Source organism: Rutilus rutilus (genome assembly GCF_951802725.1).
Source record: "Rutilus rutilus genome assembly, chromosome: 21".
Taxonomy (NCBI): Eukaryota; Metazoa; Chordata; class Actinopteri; order Cypriniformes; family Leuciscidae; genus Rutilus; species Rutilus rutilus.
The window spans coordinates 26,223,649-26,247,375 of record NC_140226.1 but is presented as its reverse complement, the minus strand read 5'-3'; the positions used below and the strand labels follow the sequence as shown (position 1 = coordinate 26,247,375).

General features: G+C 38.7%; 1 protein-coding gene across 4 annotated transcripts in view; it reads left to right on the top strand.

The window, feature by feature from the left end:
• kidins220a (kinase D-interacting substrate 220a) overlaps positions 1-23,727 on the top strand; it is a 51,174-nt gene that overhangs the window by 19,726 nt on the left and 7,721 nt on the right. For 3 of the 4 annotated variants that reach the window (XM_084393250.1, XM_084393251.1, XM_084393248.1), the window contains 8 exons: positions 269-357; positions 2,889-3,033; positions 3,146-3,308; positions 17,310-17,488; positions 18,936-19,168; positions 19,795-19,905; positions 22,264-22,293; positions 23,278-23,415. In XM_084393250.1, coding sequence (XP_084249376.1) covers positions 269-357; positions 2,889-3,033; positions 3,146-3,308; positions 17,310-17,488; positions 18,936-19,168; positions 19,795-19,905; positions 22,264-22,293; positions 23,278-23,415 — 1,088 coding nt within the window. The remainder of the gene's footprint in view (positions 1-268; positions 358-2,888; positions 3,034-3,145; positions 3,309-17,309; positions 17,489-18,935; positions 19,169-19,794; positions 19,906-22,263; positions 22,294-23,277; positions 23,416-23,727) is intronic. The other variant, XM_084393249.1, reaches the window with a different exon arrangement.

Below are 23,727 nucleotides of genomic sequence, written 5' to 3'. Positions count from 1 at the left end.
AATGTGCATTTTATTTTATTTATCATTTCTTACATTTTGCTATTCAAAAATGCTTTTGTATGCATGTATATGTATGTAAATGTGTGTGTGTTCTTTTATGTATAGCAAGATGTTTGTTGTGCATTGTTCTGATTTCAATTGCTGTGGCAGATATTTGTTGATTTTTGTCGTCTGCATCATTTGTGGTGTACTGCGTTTAATATAGACTAACAGCCCAGCATTTCTGCTCCAATACTTCCTCTGAACGTCTGACTCTCTCCATCTGTAGTGTGGCAAGAGGACATGGACAGGAAGTTGTCTCAGAACAGTCTCGGCGAGCAGGGCAGGCAGGGCAGTAAAACAGCTCTGAACCGCCGGGTAAGACTTAACCGCCAACACTCCCACCACTTCCCATCAGCATGATTTGAGATGGGTGGCTCAACGAAGGCCATATGGCTCCCATTACCTCATTATTAACTCATTAATAACTCGTTTATAAAGGCTTTAACACTGTTTATCTCTAACAGGCTCTTTTACGCGCGTATGATTTGTTTATTCACAGTTCACTGTTATCATGGACAGTTAGGACCATGTCTTGTGTTTGTTATTGTGTGTGTTTTTTTTGGATGGGGGGGTATTGTCAGAGACCATGGCTGTCGCCGAGGAGCGTCTGTAATTGATTTAATGTCTGTTTACTCTTCCCGCTGAGATGCCATTGCCTAATGACGGGGTGCAGCAGCAGTGGGTCTTGGTGACAAAGCACTGGCACGGTGGCACGGAGGCAGGAGGCTAAGTGGCTCCTCTGCTCGCCCTGCGAGGGCTGTTTGTTTGCTTGGCTGATTTATCTGCCTCCTTTATTTGGCCCCTCTTTATTTCAGGGGCACGCTCCTCTTGTTTTGCCTCTGCTGTTTCTTGGCTGAGCATCCAGCTCGCTATACCCCTGATCTGCACGTTTTGTTGTGGAAAGTTGTTTAGCGGGTTTCATGAGCAGCTCGTGGAAAACTCAGTCATTAAAGAAGAAAAAAATTCGGTTGGCTCTGTTCGTGTTGTGTCCTTTTCTTGGTTAATGTGATCTCACATCCCAATAAGCTGTCAGGTCAAACTGAGGTTCTGCACGGGTCGTTATTGATACACAATCGGGATCTCTGATAAGTTTGGTACACCCATACTTGTGAGTAATTTCATCATGCATATTTTTACATAAAGACTCCCCTCCATCATCCTGGATCAAGAAGGGGCCACCTTATTTGTGGCCATGTGTTCCAAGTAGCAGTCAAGTCACAAGTTCAGCATTATAAACTTCAAAGTGGGCTTTAAGCTCTGACCCACCAGAGCTCGTGATCGGATCTACATTGTGCTCGTACCGGACCAGCTAACGCTTTGAGACGAGCAGACATCTCAGTCAGTCAGACCTCTGGATGACAGCACGGACAAGAAGGCAAACGGTCATGCACATCGATTTATCTAGACTTAACAATGAATCAGCACAAAAACACAGCTCCTGATACAGTCCATGGGATCTGCCATTTCACTGGATCAGGATGTCTTTGGATGTTTTTTGGTACTTTTGTCGTGTTTTTATGTCGTGTTTCCAACAGTCTACGTGAGAATTTGACATAAGCCAAAAAGAAAGATGAAATTAAATGTGTGACCATTTATAGAAAAAAAAAAGCTTTATACAAGTATGAATGTTAACAATTTTGTAACATCATCATTATTATTATTATTATTATTATTATTATTATTATTAATAATGAATTATTATATTGCGTGTGTTATTTACACGCACACGCACGCGCACACACGCACTATATTAATACAAATTATATCAATGAATAAAAATGCTAATAATTCATAAGTGATACATTTTTATTGTTGTAGTCAAATTATCATCACTTCATACATATTTTTTATTATATTTACTATATATTATAGTTTAGTTATATTAGTTTAGTAAAAATATGGGTAACACTTACAGTAAGGTTTCATTTGTTAACATTAACTAAGATTATTAAATGCTGTAGAAGTATTGTTCATTCTTAGTCCATGTTAAAGGAAGTTCACTGAAAAATGAAAATTCTGTCATCACTTACTCACCCTCAAGTTGTTTCAAACCTGTATGCATTTCTTTCTTCTGCTGAACACAAAGGAAGATGTTTTGAAGAATGTCGGTAACCGAACAGATGATGGCCCCCTTGACTTCCATAGTGGGGGTTTTTCATACTATGGAAGTCAGTGGGGTCCATCAACTGTTTGGCTACCAAAATTCTTCAAAACATCTTCCTTTGTGTTCAGCACAAGGTTAACTAGTGTTAACAAAGATTAATAAATACTGTAACAAATGTATTGTTCATTGTTAGTTAATACATTAACTAATGAGACCTTACCAATTTATGTAACATTGCTATATTATTATTATTATTATTATTATTCATAATTAATCTTTTTGTAGTCAAATGATCATTTATTACTTCACAAATCCACCTTGGGGCCAGTTGTAATTGCAAACAATATAATTGCAGATGCCAGTTTGTAACACTTGCAGGAAGAAAAGTATGTGAAACGTCTATGGTTCCGATAATCTCTGCAATTTATTCGTTTATTTAAAGTGTCAAAATACTTTCTGGAGCCACTGTTTGACATTTTATGATTTAAGCTACATGCGTATCGAAATGTTGCATCTTAAGACTGTGTAAGTGTGTGTCTGTCTGTTAGTGAAAGAGAGAGACCGATCTGTGAAGAAATTGAACAGATCTTATGGAAACACTGTTATGGTTGTAAATGGATTTGAAGTTCAGAGGTACATGACCCTGGACTAAAGCGACACATCAACACTGTGTGTGCTAAACTGGCCTACAGGATTCACACAGACTCCTGACATTGAGTTCTCTGCATATTGGTGTGTATAGGACACGTACCGCAGGAGACAGATGCAGCGCACCGTTACGCGGCAGATGTCCTTTGACCTGACCAAGATGTTGGTCACCGAAGACTGGTTCAGTGACATCAGCCCTCAGACGATGAGGAGACTGCTCAACATAGTGTCAGTCACAGGTCAGTGTGACCTAATTTTTGCTTCACACATTCATTATTGATTGTGGCATGTTAAAGACATAAGCGATTGCTTTACAAATATATATAATAGTAAGGAAGTGTCTTTTGATAGGTCGCCTGCTTAGAGCCAATCAGATCATCTTTAACTGGGACCGGCTGGCATCCTGGATCAACCTGACGGAGGAGTGGCCGTACCGCACATCCTGGATCATTCTCTTTCTGGAGGAAACTGATGGAGTCTTGGACCAGGTCACACTGAGGACTATTTATGAGAGGTCAGCTTTCACATTCTGACAGTACACATCCTCTGTACCTCACATCAAACATCAAATATCTTACTGTACAAATATCATAAGAGGGAATATATTTACTTTAAATTTATAAATAATTTAATTTATTTGAGTTATTTATCGATAATTTACTTTAGTTATTTATTTCATTCATTTTATTTAATTTCTTTATTTAGTTATCTATTATTTAGTTCAGTATTTATTTACTTATTTAGTTTAATTCTATTATTTTAGTTAGTTCTTTAATTCTATTATTTATTAGTTTATTATTTCTTCAGTCCTAGTGAGATGTGTTTGGGTATTTTTGTTCATGCATATTGCACAAAAACTCCCCTTCAATTAAATACAATTCAAGTTGATATGTTTTTCAGTGTAATAATGCCTGCAACCTGCAGGTGGCAGTAGGAAATTTCTGTTTCATATTTGGTCCACTGCACAATTCCTATAAACGCGGATGTCTCATTGGGTATGATGTACCATGAAGTATTTCAAGCTTTGATCTTTACTTTCAGCCACTTTCTTACAGCAGGATGTGTGTGTGTGTGTATGTATGTATGTATGTGTGTGTGTATATATATATATATATATATATATATATATATATATATATATATATATATATATGAAAAGCAAAACAAAAAAGAATGATGCTCAGTCGCTGCCTGACTAACAGACTGTCACTCTGTAATAATCGTCTTGTTTACTTGTTGTTAAACATGCAACAAAATCACATTTACTTCTGCTGCATCCTCTCTAGAGCGTTTGAGGGGTGTATGTGTGTGTAAATGCTGGAAGGGGAGATGTTGAGGCCGTTAGGTTTGCTGATGCTCAGTGTTTGGCCTTTAAAGGTTGCTCTGTCACACTGCACTAACATGCTGTGACTCCTGGGGCTGGAGAAGTGTCAGAGCATCTCAGTGTCAGCATCTGCTCTCTCTCACCATCGCTCTTTCTTTCCCAGCCCCCATGATGCCCTTTAGCGCTTCGTCTCACCCGTTTTTCTCCTCTTTCATACCCCGAAATACTCTTCATTTCCTCATGTCCACAATAGCACTGCATTTCAGCGGCAGCGAATCTTTCACTGTGGAAGTTAAAATAGAGGCCTGTAATGTTGGTCTGTTATCTGTCACAGATGTTGCTCAGATAAGAAACGGTCAAATCTACTGGTGCTTTTTTTTGTTTTCTTCCTTCTGTTGCGCTCTCGAGGTCACATGGCCACGCATTTGCTTGTTTTTTTTGTAGAGATGACTGCGTAGACGCAGACCTGCGTGTGTCCACTTGGTGTCCGTATTAGCAGCCGTTTCTCAACAGTTACCCACAAACTGTTTATCGGTTGATCTTGGAGGGGTTTAGGCCCGTTAGTCTCATGACCAGAGTGACCCGAACGGGTGTTTGGTCAGTATGTGGTCTGCAGTGATGTAAGAGCCAATCAGGAAGCACCGTACTGCCTGTGTGGAATAGAAGTGAGTGAGTTTCATAGGTCAGCTGTCATTCTCAATCGCAGTCACAAGGGCTAGGCTTGTGTTCGCTCTTGTGATAGTCTGTGAAGGCCGATGGACCGATATAATTTGCTTGGGAAATGGACGTATTGTGTGTATGAGTGTGTGTGTGTGTGTTGCCCAGTTTAGCTTGGTTTTCTACATCCTTCTCCCTTTCTCTCTAGCACACACACACACACACACACACACACACACACACACACACACACACAAATTCCTAGAAGAGAGAAGTGGCGAAATCTCCTCTTTGTAAGATTGCTCCATGGTAGGTCATTATGAGGCTGAGCTTTCACAGTGCCATTGTGTGTTTTCTGGAATGAATGTGTGTATATTTGTTTGTGACATTTCTTTCAAACAGTTTGCGCAGCATAACCCGTAAAACACTACAATACAGAAACTCCTTAGTTACAAGGACACACTCTAATAATTAGTCAGGATAGGTAATAGTTGATTATTGAATTTGACTTGTTTGTCTTTTTTTTTCTTTATCAGATAAGGAAAACCCTCTCAGAGAAGTTGTTTCTGTAAAAAAAATATTGCATTGGGTCCTTTTTGAACCGGAAGAAGTACATAAGGAAATCCATAATTTTTAGTAAGAAGATTAAACTTTGTTAGTGTGTTAAGACAAAAATACAAAATAGATCATTTATTTTTTTCCAGATTTTTTTTAACAAAAAAAAAGAAATATATTTATTTAAGATAATTGTTTAATAATAATTTGTGTTCGGGTCCGTTTTGACAGAGTTAACCTGTATTTGTTTTTTTTACATCTATTAGTTAGATTTGTATCAAATTACTGTCAAATACCATTTAGCCTCCTTCCTATACACACACACACATTTTTTCATTCCCACTGGGGCTGCATTTTGTTTATAAACATGCACACAAAATAAATCTGAAATTAAAATAAAATGACACACTAATTAATTAAAATGAATGAACTGTTTTGAGCAGTCATGAGTTATAAGTTTCAGATGAATTTAATTAAATCCATTGAATTTAATGAGTTCGTACTGGTAATTTTCATATTATATGTTCTTATAAATTTAATCTAATGATATATTCAAAAAACATTTTTCTTTAGTTTTGATTAGAAATATATTTTCTTGCATTTCTTGCTTTTTTTTCTGCAGTTCTTGAAAAATGAGAAATTTCAAAGAATTTCTCATTTAAAAAAAAAAAGTTAAATGAAGTAATAGCATGATAGAAAACATAACATTCATATCTTTAAAACTTGTGACTTGTGAAAAGTTACTGATTAGATAAAAAATATTAAGTTAGGACTTTTAAAAGCATACGTTCCACCAGGTCCAAACAGACCCTGGAAGGCAACAAGTGTACTTTTTATTTTATTTTATTTTATTTTATTTTTTATGCAGTAGAAACACTGCTGCTACAATATATTAAAGCAAAAATATCTAAATTGTTGATATAAATTACTGCTATAAAAAAAACCTTTTAAACTTTCTTTTTCACTTTCTAAAGTGTGTCCCGAGACCTCTGTGTTTTGAATACAAGAATATGTCCTGTGTGAACGCCCTCTAAGAAACTGCGCCTGGTGGACATGACCCTAAACCTGATCAAAAATTATACGTGGCTTTTTCAAGACTGACAGATTAAATTGACAATATGTAGATTTGTGCATTTTTATAGATTAAAAGCAACTCAAAGTTCTTTAAATATCAGCCAAGACAAACAATGAAAGTAACTGTGTAATATTATTTATGCGATTGCATTAGATCGAGATAGTCAAGTGAGAGAAAATGAAAGCGTGACTCAGTTTCTTTATATCTTCCAGTGAAACAAATGGCCATATTTGGGGGAATTTTGTGTGAGAGGATCTTTTACTCATAGTAATTAATCTTTAGTCATTTTAGTACTATGGCCATTATTGTTGTCATAATACTTGCAGTTTGCAATTTCATGCCTTTTGATGACTTTTTTTTTTAAACTATAACTGCTATTGAACACTTATGTATAATTTGTACAAAAGCATATACATTTTTGTTGTATGATGAGAAAGAACAAGTGATGTAAACAAAACAAAAAATAAAATCTATATAGAAGTACTTTATTTTATTTATTTTTTTGCATATGTTCATTGTGTTTCTGGCCTAAGACTACACGAATGAGTGTTATGTCTTTTATTGTCTGTACTATGGAAACAACTTTCCAGTCCCCTAGTGATCTGGCCCTTTAATCTGCACCAGAATGTGAATAATCTGTTAATAACATCAGCTTGTTTTATGATTAACATTAAGACAGGCTACAGTAATCCAACCACGCAGGCGAAACACAAAGATTCCTGTGTCCTTAAGGTACACTGGCTTATAACCACCAGGTCTATAAACCACCTTGACCAGAGAAAAGTGTGTTTGTACCTCTGTATTTGGAGTAAAACTACTCAAACTCACACTGGCTAACAAGCCCAACAAATTGAAAGGAAAGTTTCCAACCAATTACCTTTCTGCCCGACATTGACACGCTCACTTCAGTCACTCTCTGTTTCACTGTGAACCTTTTTTTAGGCCATTCAGTCTGGACTTAATGGTCTCCATTCTGTAGGACCATGAGTCATGGTTGTTTTTTGGTCTTTACAGTCATTATTTTGGGCCTAGAATGTCTTGGTTATAGTGAGACACATAGTGGGCCGTTTTACCATAAAAAGCAAACAGGCGGAAGTCCAAATGGAGAGTGAGCGAGTGAGCTAAAGAGATGTTGTGGTGGCTGATGGCCATGATCTGTAGTGGACTTTTTGAGCAGAGTCAGGTCCACCGGGAGTTTATTTATGGCACTTTGCTCCGGTTTTGCGCTTGTTACGAGGTGTGGCCCGCCGAGCCGGTTCTGCTCTGACATCTGGTGTCCGGCTTGTGCCAGGATGGTATGACAGAACCTGACTGGGCCGGGTACCATGCCCAGTCCGCCCTCCCCTTATCAGCCGGCTCTGGCCCGGTAACATATGTCCTCTCCTCCCCTACTCTGAGAGCGGCCCTTGTTAATTAACCCACCAGGAGAGTTGGCGTGGCATGCTCCAAAACGACCAATCGCTGGAGGGATTCAACGTGGACACGCCCCTTCACCTTTCGTCCACACTTCTCGGCATCTCCTTGGCTGCGAACTCGGTGTGACATTCACGGGTGAAAGAAAAAGAACATGGAAGCCCTTGCGCTTTACGAAAGGCTCGTCCCACTCACAATGCTTCCTGTCACAGTGCTCGGCTTATTCTTTGAGGGAACAATTGGCTCTCAGTGCTGGGATTCAAATCCAGGATTTAAAGCGATTTTTAGCAAAACTTTCTAACTAATGACACTCGAAGTGAATGTGTGCGAGGCTATTGGAGCTAATTAGACAGACTCTTCTCCCAAGTACTGAACCATTAAGATGACATACTGTTCATTCAGGATTACTTTAATTGGTACAATTATTGTAATTTCAGTCGCAATTACGTCGGAAGATAAAAGCGACTTCTGAAGCACATTTATGTGATTTCCTTTATGCGAAAAGACTAATAAGCCTTTAAGTAATTCTTCTGAAAAGCACACGGCTTCCTTTCTTCTGCTCTTTTGAGCCCATTTGCCTTTGAGTTGGAACTTCTCACTTTCCTGTGAATTCATATTTTTGTCACGTACCGGTCTTGTCTCTAGCATCTCGATGTGTTTTCTTCCCCCGCCTTTGGAGGGAAGCTATTGTCCATGAACCTGATCCTTCAAGAACTCTTTGGTGGAAGAGGTAAACTTAGTAATTTAAAAAGCGCAGCCATTATTTGCCCAGAGGCTCTATAAATGATTAGGCGGTTGAAAGCCCCATCTATTCCCCAAAGGAGAGAAGCCCAATCTAAGATAGGGAGTGCATTTATTGGGTGCACAAAGTGACCTCCAGATGGATTAGATGAGTTTGAAACTGGGGAAGAGGTTGTGTGCTGCACAGGGGGATTTAATCGGCCCTTTGGATCGGTCCTGCGATTCTCTGCAGGTCTGTGCCAAAAGGTCCATTTTCATGGCCATTATTGTGAGTAAAGGAAAAGCCATCATGTCGGCTCACACATGTTAGGGCTTCTTCAAGTTTGCTGATTTTCAACCAGCTTTGTATTGTTACAATGTTTGTAGTATATGCAAATTAACAATGTGTACTTTTTCTCCATGTTACCTACATGCAGATCTACCTGTTATGCGTAAATGTGGAAGTACGATCTGAAAGCCCTGAAGCTGTCAAATGTATGCCGGATGACACACAATGATACTTTTGTTAAAAATACTGTACTTCTGCATTTTTGTATCCACGTCCATGAACGGTTGGATCGACAGAGGGGTGGCATCCAGTGCATTATGAATGTTGAAGTTTCCCGACCTTTCAGGCAAAAGGGAACGCCGCAGGCTTTTTTCCTGTAGCACCGAGTTTTTTTCTTCTTTTTTTAAAGTTCACATTTATACTGCATAGACAGCCAAGTTTTAGTAAAAGCCCATATTGCCAGCGGTGAATTACCACTTTAATCACCAGGGGAACTGAAATTGACACCCGGAACCCTAAATTGTTGTGTCAGCAAATCTGAGGGGAGAACATTAGTGTAAAACCGAACGATGCACTCCATAACCTGTCAGTTGTGTGGCTAAGACTGACATTCGTGCATAATGTAACTCTAAGGTAGAGGCTGTATAAAGAGTTTTTTATGAAGACGATGGCCTACTTGCACAGGCAAAAAGCCTCAAGATCCTGTCAAATATCTTTAATCAGTTGATAGTGATATTTACGTTTAGCAAGAATAGTATGCCCTAAATGGCACCTTGCTGTTTTTTGTAAACTTTCTGGAGCACCTTAAATTCATAAACTTGCATTTTTTCCAATTAAATCTATGCTGGATGAAGAGTACAAATCATTTTGCCTCCTTTACTTTTTAAGTTTGAATTGTACAAGCACATGTTCCTTCTGACATCCTTGCACTTCCATTGTTATTGTTTCCACCTTTGGCAGTTGTTTTCACTCTTGTTTTTATTGCCGTTCTCCACCTTCTTCTTCTTCATGAAAACGGTGGCCCAATTGTTGTATGTTGCCACCTAGTGTCCCCTCCTGCTACTGCAATCAATTCCAGGAACATGTGCGGAGGATGCGTATATGCTCAATTTTTTTTTACCCGTTGATCAGATTATGATTGATCATATGCTTCTGTTTTGGATAGTTGACATCTCTTGGAATGTATAAAAATAGAACATTGTCACTTTGATCAGGTTACTGTTAGTCTGCTTGATTATTATTATTGGCCAAAGTTATTCTCAAAGCTTTAACTGCCAGTAACCAACATCATTAGACTTGGTTCTATAAATATCTATTGTTTTCCAGTAAACCTGTGTTCCACTGCTGCTCTGGGAAAGCGCTCGGCTTTCATGAATGGGGGGAGGGGGGAATCCCATGAAAGTTCATTATAATTTTTTTTTAGATTCTGGGCAAGATGTTTTTGTTTACATATGGGTTTACTCATTTCTGGAAGTTTGGCTGCCAGTTTGGAGGTTTCTCTGGATTCTTGCACTGCTTAGTTTATTTTAGTCATTATGTATTTGTGAGTTAGAACACCATAACTCTGCCATAAAAATGAACTTGAACTAATCGAATAAAATGTAAATCCAATTCTACCAAGATCCATCTGCAAGGTCATTTTGCCATCCCCAAGAGGCCATCATATACAAGAAAATCTTTGAATGCTTCCTTAACTAATGGCTATCACTCCATGTGCCCTGCACCCATCCGTCCCTCCTCTCAACACCCCATGGCCGCCACCATCCACCTATCATACGAAATCTGCCAGCTGGTGGTGGCGACTGTTCTTTTCATGGGCACATTGATTCTCTTTATGGAGTTTAGAAATGAAATGTGTGTTGGCATTTGCGTCTCTGGCCCCTTATAGAGCATCACCGTGTTTGGGCCTCATTGAGCGTCCTCAAACTGTCCACACAAGGGTGGCTGTAAGCAAAGTCAAGTGCCACATTCAGCACCAGGCCAAAGGGGGAAATAGTGGGAGAATTATACTCTTTCCCATCAGCTGCTTTGTGTGGGAGTCTTTGAAAAAGAACAAGAGTAGGAAAAAAAGGGCTAAGCCAGCTTTGGGATCGATTAGCATTTGGATAAACCCGACGAGAGACCTCTCAAGTGCTCAACATTTAAGGCAGCCACTCCGCTAGCCCGAACGATTCAACACGGGTGTGATCAATAGCAGTATTGTTTGAAACGCCTTTGTATTCTTGATGTGCTTTTATCTTTGTGTGCACTTTTAAAATGGCAAGTATCTTGAACGCCAAAGCTTAATTTCCCTCATTCCCAGTGCTTCCATGACAGATGAATGATAGCACTTTTTCCTTTGCAATGTTTCTCTCGTAGTAAAGGCAAGAATGTCAGAAGTAATTGCTAAACAAATCACTTGATGTCGCAGCCAACTTCTCCCACCAGCTTCAAAAGCTGTCTTTTTCTGGTGGAAGAATTACATCAGCTTCAATTGATTACAAATGCTATTCTTAGCATGCTGATGTGTACAGCTGGGGAAAGATTAGCCTTCCACTGGCCATGGCATGATGTTTGTTTGTTTGTGTGTGTATGTATGCATGCATGTATTTAGTATTGTTGAATACAAAAATTTGCTAGTGTATTCGAGGTGGAATTAGCATGCTTAAATCCACTGCCTACTGTGTCTCATAAAATTAGCTGTAACTGCGCATATCATATCCATAACCATCAAACACGCATCTCCACTTTTGGCAATTTTGACTGTGATCATAGACTGAATGCACTAAATGACTACTTCCTGTTGTTTGTGTATCAAAATGACCAATGAGAAGATGTTTAATCAGGCAAAATGTGTAACAAAAAATCTCCAGATGGCTTTGAGAAAACCATGTCTCAACTTTCTTTTGAAGAGAATCTGTGCAAAACAAAAGCTAATTCTGAATAAACAAAGAAAAATAATGTATTAACAAACAGCGCAACGTTTCGACCAGTCTTCACCAGGCACGATAGTTTTGGGTCGACGATTGGTTTAACGATTTTTAAAAAGTATTTTGGAAAGAAGAATTTCATGTGTACCAAGGGTGCATTTATTTGATTAAAAAAAATATATATACAGTGGAAAAATAACTATTTTTAATAGACAATCTAAGCAAGTCTCTATCTCATCTCTAGTTGAGAAGCTTAGGAGTTACCTTCAAGAACAAAAGCATTTATTATTGTTAATAGTGTGTTCTAAAGCCATAATTATTTTGGTTGGCCAAAAGAGACATGTCTGTACATTTATTACATTGTTCGATTTAAGCTTGAACATTTCAAAATGTAACGTCATTAAACAAATCTATGAAGCAATATTACTTCAGTAATGCATGAAAAGCACACACACTGACACATTTAGCTGTGGTGCTCATGCGGGTGATGAAAGTTCAAGTCCAGCTTGTGTCATTTCCTGATCCCTTCCCATTATTTTAATAAGACAGACAGAAAAAACATCCCAGTCTGACTAACACAAAAGGCTGAAGTAAAGGCAAAGGAAACCAGCACATTAAATGTGTTGGGAGATAGCCTGGGTCTGGCTAAGAGTGAAAATTCCCCTGAAGACCTGCAGATGTGTCTCTTTCTCCTCATCTGGTTGGTCTTGTTTTAGCCAGTCATTGGAATGACATCGTCATTCTGGTGTGTTTATGGACGCCTCAAGGTTTTAGTCTGGGTGTTGGGTTTGGACGAGGCCTGTGTTGGGGTGTTTGCGCTGTCTCACTACACGCCAGATTAAATACAGCAGTTTTCTCATCAACTGCTCACTGCACACTATTGAATGTATGTGTGTGTTTGTTTTAGTATTCTATAAACAAGTCAATGACAAACATCTCTATTTAGAATTACATGATTACAAACCCTTCATTATGGACGTCCAAGTTGCTACTATGAACTCATAATGTGTGGCACTTTGTGCTGTCATTACAGCTTTGAAAATAGCCAGATCTTGTCTCGTTAAGACATAAAGTTAACATTTTCACACTTGATATTTTACACTGATATTATGTGCTGCTATTTTTTTTAAAGAAAGATTTCCAGTTGTTAAAGGGTTGGTTCAACCAATCATTTACTCACCCTCAAGCCATCCTAGGTGTACATGACTTTCTTTTTTCAGCCAAACACAGAGTAAAATGTGGCTAGCAACCATATCACCCTGTAGCCCAAGACTGGTTGCCCACTGAAGCTAAGCAGGGCTGAGCCTGGTTAGTACCTGGATGGGAGACCTCCTGAGAAAACCAGGTTGCTGCTGGAAGAGGTGTTAGTGAGGCCAGCAGGGGGCGCTCACCCTGTGGTCTGTGTGGGTCCTAATGCCCCAGTATAGTGACGGGGACACTATACTGCCAAAAGAGCACCGTCCTTCGGATGAGACGTTAAACCGAGGTCCTGACTCTCTGTGGTCATTAAAAATCCCAGGATGTCCTTCGAAAAAGAGTAGGGGTGTAACCGCGGCATCCTGGCCAAATTTGCCCCTTGGCCTCTGTCCATCATGGCCTCCTAATCATCCCCATATACTGATTGGCTTCATCACTGTCTCCTCTCCACCAGTAAGCTGGTGTGTGGTGGGCGTTCTGGCGCAATATGGCTGCCGTCGCATTATCCAAGTGGATGCTGCACATTGGTGGTGGTTGAGGAGATTCCCCCATCTATGTAAAGCGCTTTGAGGTCTCAGAAAAAGCGCTATATAAATGTAATGAATTATTATTATTATTATTATTATTAAAATAAAAAAATACCCTGGCTCTTCCCAGCTTTATAATAGGAGTGAATAGTACCTTGTTTTTTGAAGCCCAAAAAAGCGCATCCATCCATCATAAAAGTAATCTATAAGGCTCCAGGTGGTTAATAAAGGCCTTCTGAAGTGAAGCGAAGAAAAAAAAAATCCATAATTAAAACTTTATAAACTGTAATCATTAGCTTCCGGTATGCACATTCACGAGAGAGTCCGCCGTATGACGTAGGAATTAGACGTATCGCTTCAAACAAACAGGGCTGGGCAACAAACTCAAGCTGCTCTGAGATTTCTCTTTAAAAAATACTCATTTTAGACTTCTACGTGACCAGTGTTTTGTTTTGCTTGATCCTCTGCGCTTCCGCGTTCATCAATACGTCATGCGTCGGGGCAGAGGTCACTCTTCGGCTGGAACTCGACTCGCCAGCCATTAAAGTTATAAATATGGATATTTTTCTTACAAAAACACATCGCTTCGCTTCAGAAGGTTTTGATTCTCTGGAGCTGTATGGCTTTCTTTTCTTTCTTTTTTATGATGGATGGATGCGGAAGGTACCATTCACTCCCATCATAAAGCTTAGAAGAGCCAGGATATTGTTTTAATATAACTCAGATTGTGTTTGGCTGAAAGAAGAAAGTCATATTCTTCTATGATGGCTTGAGGGTGAGTAAATCATGGGATAATTTTCATTTTTGGGTGAACTAACCCTTTAAGAAGTGTTCTGTAAAATGTTCTTTGAGGTATAATTTCAAGTTCATCAATATGACTCAATTTCAATCAAATACACAATCTTAAATCAACACGTCAGTATATCAGGATGGATAATTGAAAAATTAAGCTATTCTTACTGTTAATTTATTTAGACTGAAGTCAAATTCATACCACTGTTCCAAACTAATTTCTAAACAAACCGTGGTTGATCGCTTTTCGTGTCGGTCAAGCAGTCTCATCTTAGCAATATGGACCAGATTCAAAAGAAAAATGAAAAGTCTGACTATGCGAGACTATGCTTACTTTAGAAAGCGCCTCTAATTCAGAGATCATTAATCGAATACGTCTCACAGACACATACTTGGCTATGAAGAATTGTTTAATGTTTCTAAATCTTTCTTAAATGTTCTTCCTCTGTAAAGCAGGTTCCTTCAAACTCGAGACAGTGGAAAGTGTGTGTGTGTGTGTGTGTGTGTCTTGTGACAGAGGAAGTTGGTTCTCTAGAGGCTCTTGTCACTGGCTCCTGTTTGTCTGTGTGCATGCTCACACACACATACAAATAAACAAGCCCAGCTGGATTTCGGAAGAGACACAATCTGCCCAGTTCTGCCTAATCCAGTGCGTGGGAAATGAACCAAACCTCTCTCACCAGCACACGTCTCTCTCGCTCAGCCCTTCTTAAAGTGATACTTCTGCATGTGTGTGTTTGTGGAACAGACAAGCAAGCATGTGTTTGCGCTGAAGTTTGATCTTTATGTTGGTCACGTCCTTGAGCCTCCACCCTAAGTACGAGACCTCTACCTAATGTCCATCATGCGGAAGGTCAGCTGACTGTTAGCACAGCATCCGACTCTGACCCGCTGACACACAGGCCTGCTGTAGCACAGTGTGGGCCTTTGTCCAATGACTTCAACATCTGCTCTCACACCCAGCCACTCGCTCACCCTCCAACACGCACACTTCTCCACTGAAATTGTGAGTCATTTGGTGACCATCGCTATTTATACAGCCATCAGAGGATGATGATGAGACCAAAGCAATCAACTAAAATGGTCTTCTAAACTTAAACCTTTTGGAACATGATATTTTAACATGCCATCCAGGTCATAATGACCATAATTACCATAACACTGTGCCCTCACCAACATGTTATTTTTCTATCCACACTTTGAGCAAAACTGTTGTGCAATGCAACAAAATCTCATGGTGAAATCTTGATAATATTTCACTGGCACACAAAAAGGCATAATAAAGATTATTAAAATGGATTTTATAAAAAGAGGTCTATACATATAAAAAAATAAATAAGTTGTAAATAAAATAAATACTATTGGAGTATGTTTTACAAGAAAATACTATTTCAGGGTTTCTACTTGAATTTTTTTTCCGAAAATTGTTAAAAACAAACTATTAAAAATAATTTACTGCAGTTGAAATTAAATATATTATATAAAAAACTTGATACATACTGAAAATTAGAAATGATGCCTTGGCAACTAACGGAACTAAGTTGATGCTGAGGTGAAGAAATGACTAACACTGAAATAAAAAGTCTGACAAAATGACAAAAACCTATAGCAAAGTTTCTTTCAGTTTTATCACTACCGTTTGGCCTAAAACACTGTTTTTGTGGTCATCCAGTTTTAAATGTTGACTATGGAGCTTTTTCAGATTTTTTTCAGATTTTTCTCTCCGTATTTCCGATTCTTTGCAGCCTTTAGCCACTGCCTACTACACGCTGGATCCTTCACTAGAAACTGAAAGTAACTCACTCCTGCTAAACATTAACTCTTTGAATTCTCGAAAGACGACAGATTTTTTTTATTCTCAAGTCAGGTAGCACATTATTGACAGCCCATTTTGCCAGTGGTGAAGTACCCCTTTAACAATATTAACATTGTTGTGTGATTTTTCTCAACATCCACAATCAATCTCTCCCGGCTCATCCATTTTTTATGTTTCATATACATGCAGAGTGGATTTTTGTTCCAATGAGCTCTCAGTTTAGGCTGTACCATGGCGTTGCAGAAATAGCAACCAAACAACCAACAAAACACAGTGTTGCTTTGTTGTATCTAGTAAGGACACTGTATAAATAGCTTTGACATCAGGTCAGAGGTCATTTGATGAACTGACCATTTCAGACGCTCCCTCCAGGTGTGTATCGTCTCACATTTAGATATCAGTGTTTGTTTACTCTGCCGCACCATCTCAGTTTAGCAACAGGTCATCTGAGTGTCATTGTGTCAGCTCTCTCCTGCCCAGTTTAAACAGCTAAAATCAGATTACTTAAACCGGTGGTATGGGACGGGGCCAAGCGCTGAGCTCACCCTCTCCACGATTTAATGATCAGTATGGAAAAAGGACTTATTGTGCCCTCATATCAACCAATAAAAAGATTCATCTGGCTTTTCTTACCAGAGAGACAGAGGTGTGGACTGGGGGCAGATAAGAAGATAGAGGAAGAAATATGGGGTGCGCAAAATGACTGCGTTCAGCAGAAGCAAATCTTCAGATTTATTTGATATGAATTCCCACACTCAATAAGATAAATTGCAAAAGGAAACCATTTATCTGAAAGCGCCTGACATGGTGATGCAGAAATAACTGCAGAAACCACATGCACTCAAAAACTTGGGCGAAGAGTAAGCTTGTGACTAGTGAGACATTTTACTGCAATTTAGAGTAAGTTTACATGTTGTTATTAATACACACTAAAGCAATGTGACCATAAATCAGTCAATCAATCAATCAGTCCACATCAGTATCAGAAATAAACCCCCAATGTTTACATGCTGGAATTGATTTTCAGAGGTATTTTGCCTTTTATTGAGGGAGTTATACATGTAATATTTGTATTATTAATATATTATATATTTATTTAACTGTACATTTAATTTGCATCAACCCCCACCCCAAGATTTTAAATAACATGGACATTTTTAGCCCCAAACCCGGTTGAATTTCTGAAACCGGTATACCTTTGCTGTTTATTCTGTACGTTAATTGTCACCTTCTCATTGCAGGATTTCTAAAAACATCCCCACCACTAAAGATGTGGAGCCTCTGTTGGAGATCGATGGTGATATTCGCAGTTTTGAGGTGTTTCTCTCATCGCACACCCCTGTTCTCACCGCTCGTGATGTGGAGATGTTCCTGCCCTGTACTGTCAACCTGGATCCCAAACTAAGGGAGATCATCGCAGGTACAAACCCACACAAACAGAGTTTGCCTAGCTATAAATAAGGAGGACATACCATGAATATAAATACCATAAATGCTATTTGGTAGTCGACAATAATTGACAAAATGTCAAATTTAGATGAAAGCTTTTATTGCTTGATGCTTTGTGTCACATCTGGTATAAACACTGTGAAAGAAAACTTGATAACACTTTACTTAAAGCCTGTTCATATAATGCATTATAACGCATTATATGCATTGCATTATTAATTATGCCTTGTAATGCACCTTACGTATGGTCTCATGAATAATTCTAACCACATTTATAATACATTATAGTACATATCTATTCATTAAACACACACCTTCAGAAAGTTTAATGCATTAAACATATGGCAAAAGTGTGTGTGTGTGTTTGTTTTTTAGTTTTTTGGTCCTTATGAGGGAAAACAGCTCACACCAAATTGTTTTTGGAAAATGTAAAAATACAGAAAGTTTTAGTGTTTGGGGATAGAATATACAGTATAAAAATCATTCTGTCTATGAAAAGTCCCCATAAAACCAAAAACGTGTGTGTGTGCACTACAGTTTTATATACACAAGACATATATTTTTCTTTTAGGATGTCCTCTGGCTTTTCCTAGATTTAGCTGGGGTTTTTGGGGGGTTTTCCTCAAGTATAGATGTGTAAATGCACACAGTGCTCTCTTGAGCAGACTTATCTAAATCATTGCGGATATGAGAGGTGATATTATCTCATCACATGATATTGGTCAGCTGGTGTGTGCTTCGAGACAGAAGACGTTGCATGGTGCAATGTGACAATGGACTGTGCAATAAAGGTTCCTTTGTGAACCCAGAGAGATGAGTAAGGTCTCCATTGTGTTCACCTCAGGAAATGAAACATCACTGAATCTCGATGAGCCGCTTGTTTTCTGAGTCACCCAGCCAGTCTTATTTGGTCTGCCTGGGTGACTCAGAAATATCATTTCCAAGCTAACAAATTCTGACGTTTGTTTCAGCCCTTGAGACTTTGACGTTAAAGCGAATGTGAATTTCTTTGGGAGCCATTTCACGTTTATTTCTTCAAGGTGCGTTTTTGCGATTTGCCGCTTCTGTTGGGAGAACTCAGTGAGAATCAAAACCACAGAGGCCTTTCTTTTCTCACATGTAACGTACTATAAATGCTTCATTTGGCTGAAGTCGACTGTGAGTGGGAGGATTTGAATGCCTTTAAAGTGCTGGCCAAGATTCGGATCTAACTTTCTCCTACTCTTTCTTTCTCTGTCTCTCTCTCTGTCTCTCTGTCTCTCTCTCTCTCTCTCTCTCTCTCTCTCTCTCTCTCTCTCTCTCTCTCTCTCTCTCTCTCTCTCTCTCTCTCTCTCTCTCTCTCTCTCTCTCTCTCTCTCTCTCTCTGTCTCTCTCTCTCTCTCTCTCTCTCTCTCTCTCTGTCTCCCTCCCCGTTTCAGATGTACGAGATGCACGAGAGCAGATGCACCTTGGAGGAGTCAGCTATCCCTCACTGCCCCTGCAAGATGCTTCGGTACGGCCACACTCTGCATTTGGGCAGCATTCTTTGTCCTGCTCTCCCACGGGCTCTTTCCCTGGGCCTTTCCCCCCTGCTGGAGTGATGCCAGCCACTCAACCCCACAGCAGCTACTTTAGTGGGCTTACGGGACCCCAGCACCCATTCTACAACCGGGTGAGACATTGGTTATTGTGTTGAAGCAAAATGCACCCGTGTTTACGGTTACTAAAGCATACTTGTGATAATTATAGCAAAATACGAGTGAGAACAAAACTGACCTTCTGGCATGTTTTTTTTTTTTAGAAAACATTATTATTATTATTATTATTATTATTATTATTATTATAATGAACAACATATTATTTATGTTGTAATATAAAATTAACCTGCATTAAAACTTTTTTTTATATTTAGTTTATTTTTTATTCATGGGGTTTACTAATAATAATAATAATAATAATACATATTTATTTATTTATTTATTATTTTTTATTTTATTATTATTATTATTATTTTAATAATATTTCAGAAAATAGTTATACTACTATTAATATTAAGTAGTTGTAGTAGTAAGATTATTCATAATAATAATAATACTAACTAAATTTCAGCTTATAGTTTATTTTTATTGTTAATAATAATGGAAGATATTAAATATACTTAGCCCAGCCCTAATAAATCATCAGTGTGTTTATAGGCTCTCATGGGTGTTTGACCTTTCATTAAATGAACCTGATGTTGCGTTGACCCTCATCTGACCCTCAGTCCTGAGTATCCGTCTGTTCTCTCCACATCTATAGCCGTACTTCCCTCATCACGTTTATCACCTGCCCCGAAATTACCCTGGCAACCCCCATCACACCCCTTCACGCCCTGCTACTAAACTCCATAAGGACCCAAGTCTGGGACTAGTAAGTACATAACTAAACGACTCTGAATGTACACTGCAGGCAGACACGCGTTTTACTGCCTATAGTCTAAATGGCCACAATAATGTCTTTATGTCTCTTGGCACTAAATGTCTTTTTTCATACTTTGTTTCAAGCTCCTCGTGACAAACAGCCTGTGGCTTGTAGCTATAATTTACACATTAAACTCACAGAGCAGTTTTAGGGTTTAATGTCTCTGTGTTAATCACAGTGTAGTGCCATTTTATATATTGTAAGTGTTTGTAGCATTCTAGCATTTTCCCCTGATGCTGCTTATCCAAATATGGATATCATTTGATTTTAAACGACCTTTTTCGTTTCCTCCTCTCTGAGTCTTAGAATCAACCATTAAGACCTTTGTATGTAAATGGAAAGTTTAATGATTAGCTAACATTTTTTTTGCATGGCAAATGAGTAGTAATCTCTCTGCCACTATACATTCTAACTCATAATGTTTTATGAATATGACATTATAAACTTTGTGATTTCTGGCTGTTTAGAGTCTGCCTACATTGTAGATCAGAATGTCTGTCAACGATTCAGTCTGTCAACTCTCGTTGAAGACCTGATGAAGGTTAAAATTATAGCAAAATTGGGAAAGCTCCCATAGCTCATGCCAGTCTCTTTGTCAGTCCTCTCTCTTTTCTATACTAAATGTCCACACTTCTGCAACAGTCTTTTATCCTCTGGTTCTTCCTCTTTCTTCCGCTCTGTCTCCCTCCATCAGGATATAATCAGAGAGGACTCGCGTGAGGGTCTTCCCTCTCCATCCCCCTCTATGGTAACTTTAGTTGTGTGTATGTATGTGTTTATATCTGTGCATAAAAGATGCAGCAGAATCTTTAATTGTCTACAAACACACACACATACACAAATGCACTTGTGCTGGTGGCATGTTACACTTACATAGCTGTCCAGTTTCAGCCTGCGCTGCTTGAACCCTAAAGCTTGATGTGCAGCTAGTGAACAAAACTTGAGCGTTCAAACAACCTATTGCTGGACCTCAGCGTCTATTTCCACCTTTACTCTTTAATCCATATATAGATAGAGAGAGAGATAGATAGAGAGATAGATAGAGAGATAGAGATAGATAGATAGATAGATAGATAGATAGATAGATAGATAGATAGATATAGATATAGATATAGATATATAGATATATATACTGTGTATGTGTGTGTGTATATCAAGAAATGTTTTTGAGCAGCCAACCAGCATATTTGAATGATTTCTGAAGGATCATGTGACACTGACGACTGTAATGGCTGCTGAAAAAACAGCTTTGCATCACAGGAATACATTTTATATATTAATTCATTATTTTAATAATTCTAAAATGTTTTACAATAAAAAGCTGTTATTTATAAAAAAAAAAAAAAAAAAAAAAAAAAGTACTCTATTAAATAAATGTGGCCTTGGTGACTTTTACAAACATAAAAAAACTGCAAATACTATTTCTGAATTAAATGACAGAATATTTATACAATTAGTGTGCACTATCCATTGACTGCGGGCTGTTAGAGTTACGTTATGAATTCGGTTCCCTGCTAATGCCAATAATCTCAAAACGGCCCGATATTGGACAAGATGATCTCAGATTAGACCGATTACATCATAAATCACTTCATAACAACCATTATCAATGCTCACTGACATATCATTTATCAAAACTATCATCAACAACACCAGCATATTCTCCATTCCTGCGCCTCCGTCGTCCTTCCCCGCTGTTTTCGTTTGAGTCACGCCCTACCGCTGCTTTCTCTCTTCATATCCTGCCCTCCTTCCTTCAGCTCTGTTGTTTTGCCCTTTCATGCCTCCATCATTTGATCCGCTCTCTGGTCTGTCCCCTCATGGCTGCTTTGTTGTGCGTGGTGTGAAAGGCTGCTGCTATCAGAGGCTGGCTGGATTAACATCAGCAGTGCTGGGACGTCTCGCTCTTATCAGCAGAGAGAGCCGCTTCCTTCAGCGCACACGTCTGTTTCCTCCTCCCGCTAATTACACTCTTATCGCCCCGCTCCAACACTCGCCCATCAGGGTGGGGCCGTTTTGGAATCAAACAACTTCTTCTCGCCATGAAGTCCTCTCCTTTTCTCCTTTTATCGTTCTGTGTGTCTTTTCTGCTCGAACTCTTTGCCAGTTCGTCCTTTCTCCAAAATGTTGTTGTTATGAGACACTTCATCTGAAGTTTTCTGTTTGATTGGCCCGATCTAATCATTACTGTGAAATCCGTGCAGGTCGGATGCAGCATCTGTCGTAATGTTTTTGTGTGCGTTTGATTTATTGATGATTGAAGCATGTGACCTAATCCCTCCTTTCCTCTCCTTTTGCCACTCCCAGATAAAATCTCAGCCCTTCAGAATCAAGCAGGTACAAATATTGAAACCTTTCAGCTTCCTCGTGTTTTACTGTGTTATTTACAGGACTCATTTTGGCTTGCTTCACTTCGAACCAGAACAAAATGAACAGCCAGTTCTGTCATTTTGAAATTTCTGTTCAAATACACGGTCCAAATTTATGTGAACAATCACATGCTGTCCAGATCCAGAAAGGACTAAAAAGCACCATTAAATATACAGCACACAGGTTTGCATAGAAGTTAAGTCCTCTGAAGCCATTATGATGATTTATGTAAAGAAAATTTAAAGTGTTGTTCACTGAAAATTTGACGTCAACTTGAATCTAAATGCAAATGAGTTTTTAGAGAACGGGCTAAATTATCATTGAATGTAGTGAATATTTATTCACAGGCTCCTCCTGATTGGCTGCTTCTTTTTCAGTGTTCTGCAGTTCCACCCAAAATAGCTTTCAATGCACTAATTTACTTTTATTTCTTCTTAGTAAACATGCCTGCTGATGATGAGTAGGACTTAAGCACAAATATTTTAGGTGAAAACAATTGGTGTGAAGCTATGTTGAGAATCCACAGCACTCATTTGTGAACAAAGAATCATGGTCATGGGCATTTAAAAATAAAAATAAAAATTATTTGGCTGCTTATCACAGAAGATGTTTTCCAAGCAGGGTTCCCCAGATATAGATACATGGCCCAGTCATCATCATAGAAAAAACATGCTTGTAAGATTTTAATTTTGAGTCATTTATGGTGTTTACTAGGGCCTCAAATGATTGAAAGTGCAATTTCATAGGAATTCATATGAAATATAATCCATGTATTGTTCCTTCATCCATAACTGCTCAAGAGTTCCTCACTCTGTGATGACATTGGATTACTGCTTTGGCTTTTCTTGAGTTGCACTGCTTTTGCATTGCATGGCTTTTACTGTGCCTCATGCCTTGCTATCCCAGAATGTATTCTGAATTCATATTGAATACATTATTGTATGTGTGTAGGGCTCTGGTTCTGTGGTTTCTGGTGGAACTCAGGTCCTCCTCAGTTCTCTTAGCATTGATGGAGTGTGTGAGAAGCTCAGACAGATCCAGGGCCTGGACTCCAGCATGCTGGAACAGTACATCGGCACAATCAAAAAGGTATGTTGTGGAAGAGTGTACTAAAAGGTCCACAGAAAGGTTTGCAGTCGGTTTTAAGGTTTGGCGTGTGATTTTATTGTGCATGTAATAGGCACTTTCACAAACACAGTACACATTGTTGTTCCATTGCTTCTTTAAAACACTAGAGGCGCAAATCTTTATGGTAAATATACACTACTGCTATAAAGTTTGGTGTCAAATAAATGCTGTTCTTTTGCTCTTTCTATTCATCAAAGAATCCTTAAAAATATTTATATTTATTATTTTCTACAAAAATATTAATCGGCACAACTGCTGCTGTTTTTTCTTCAT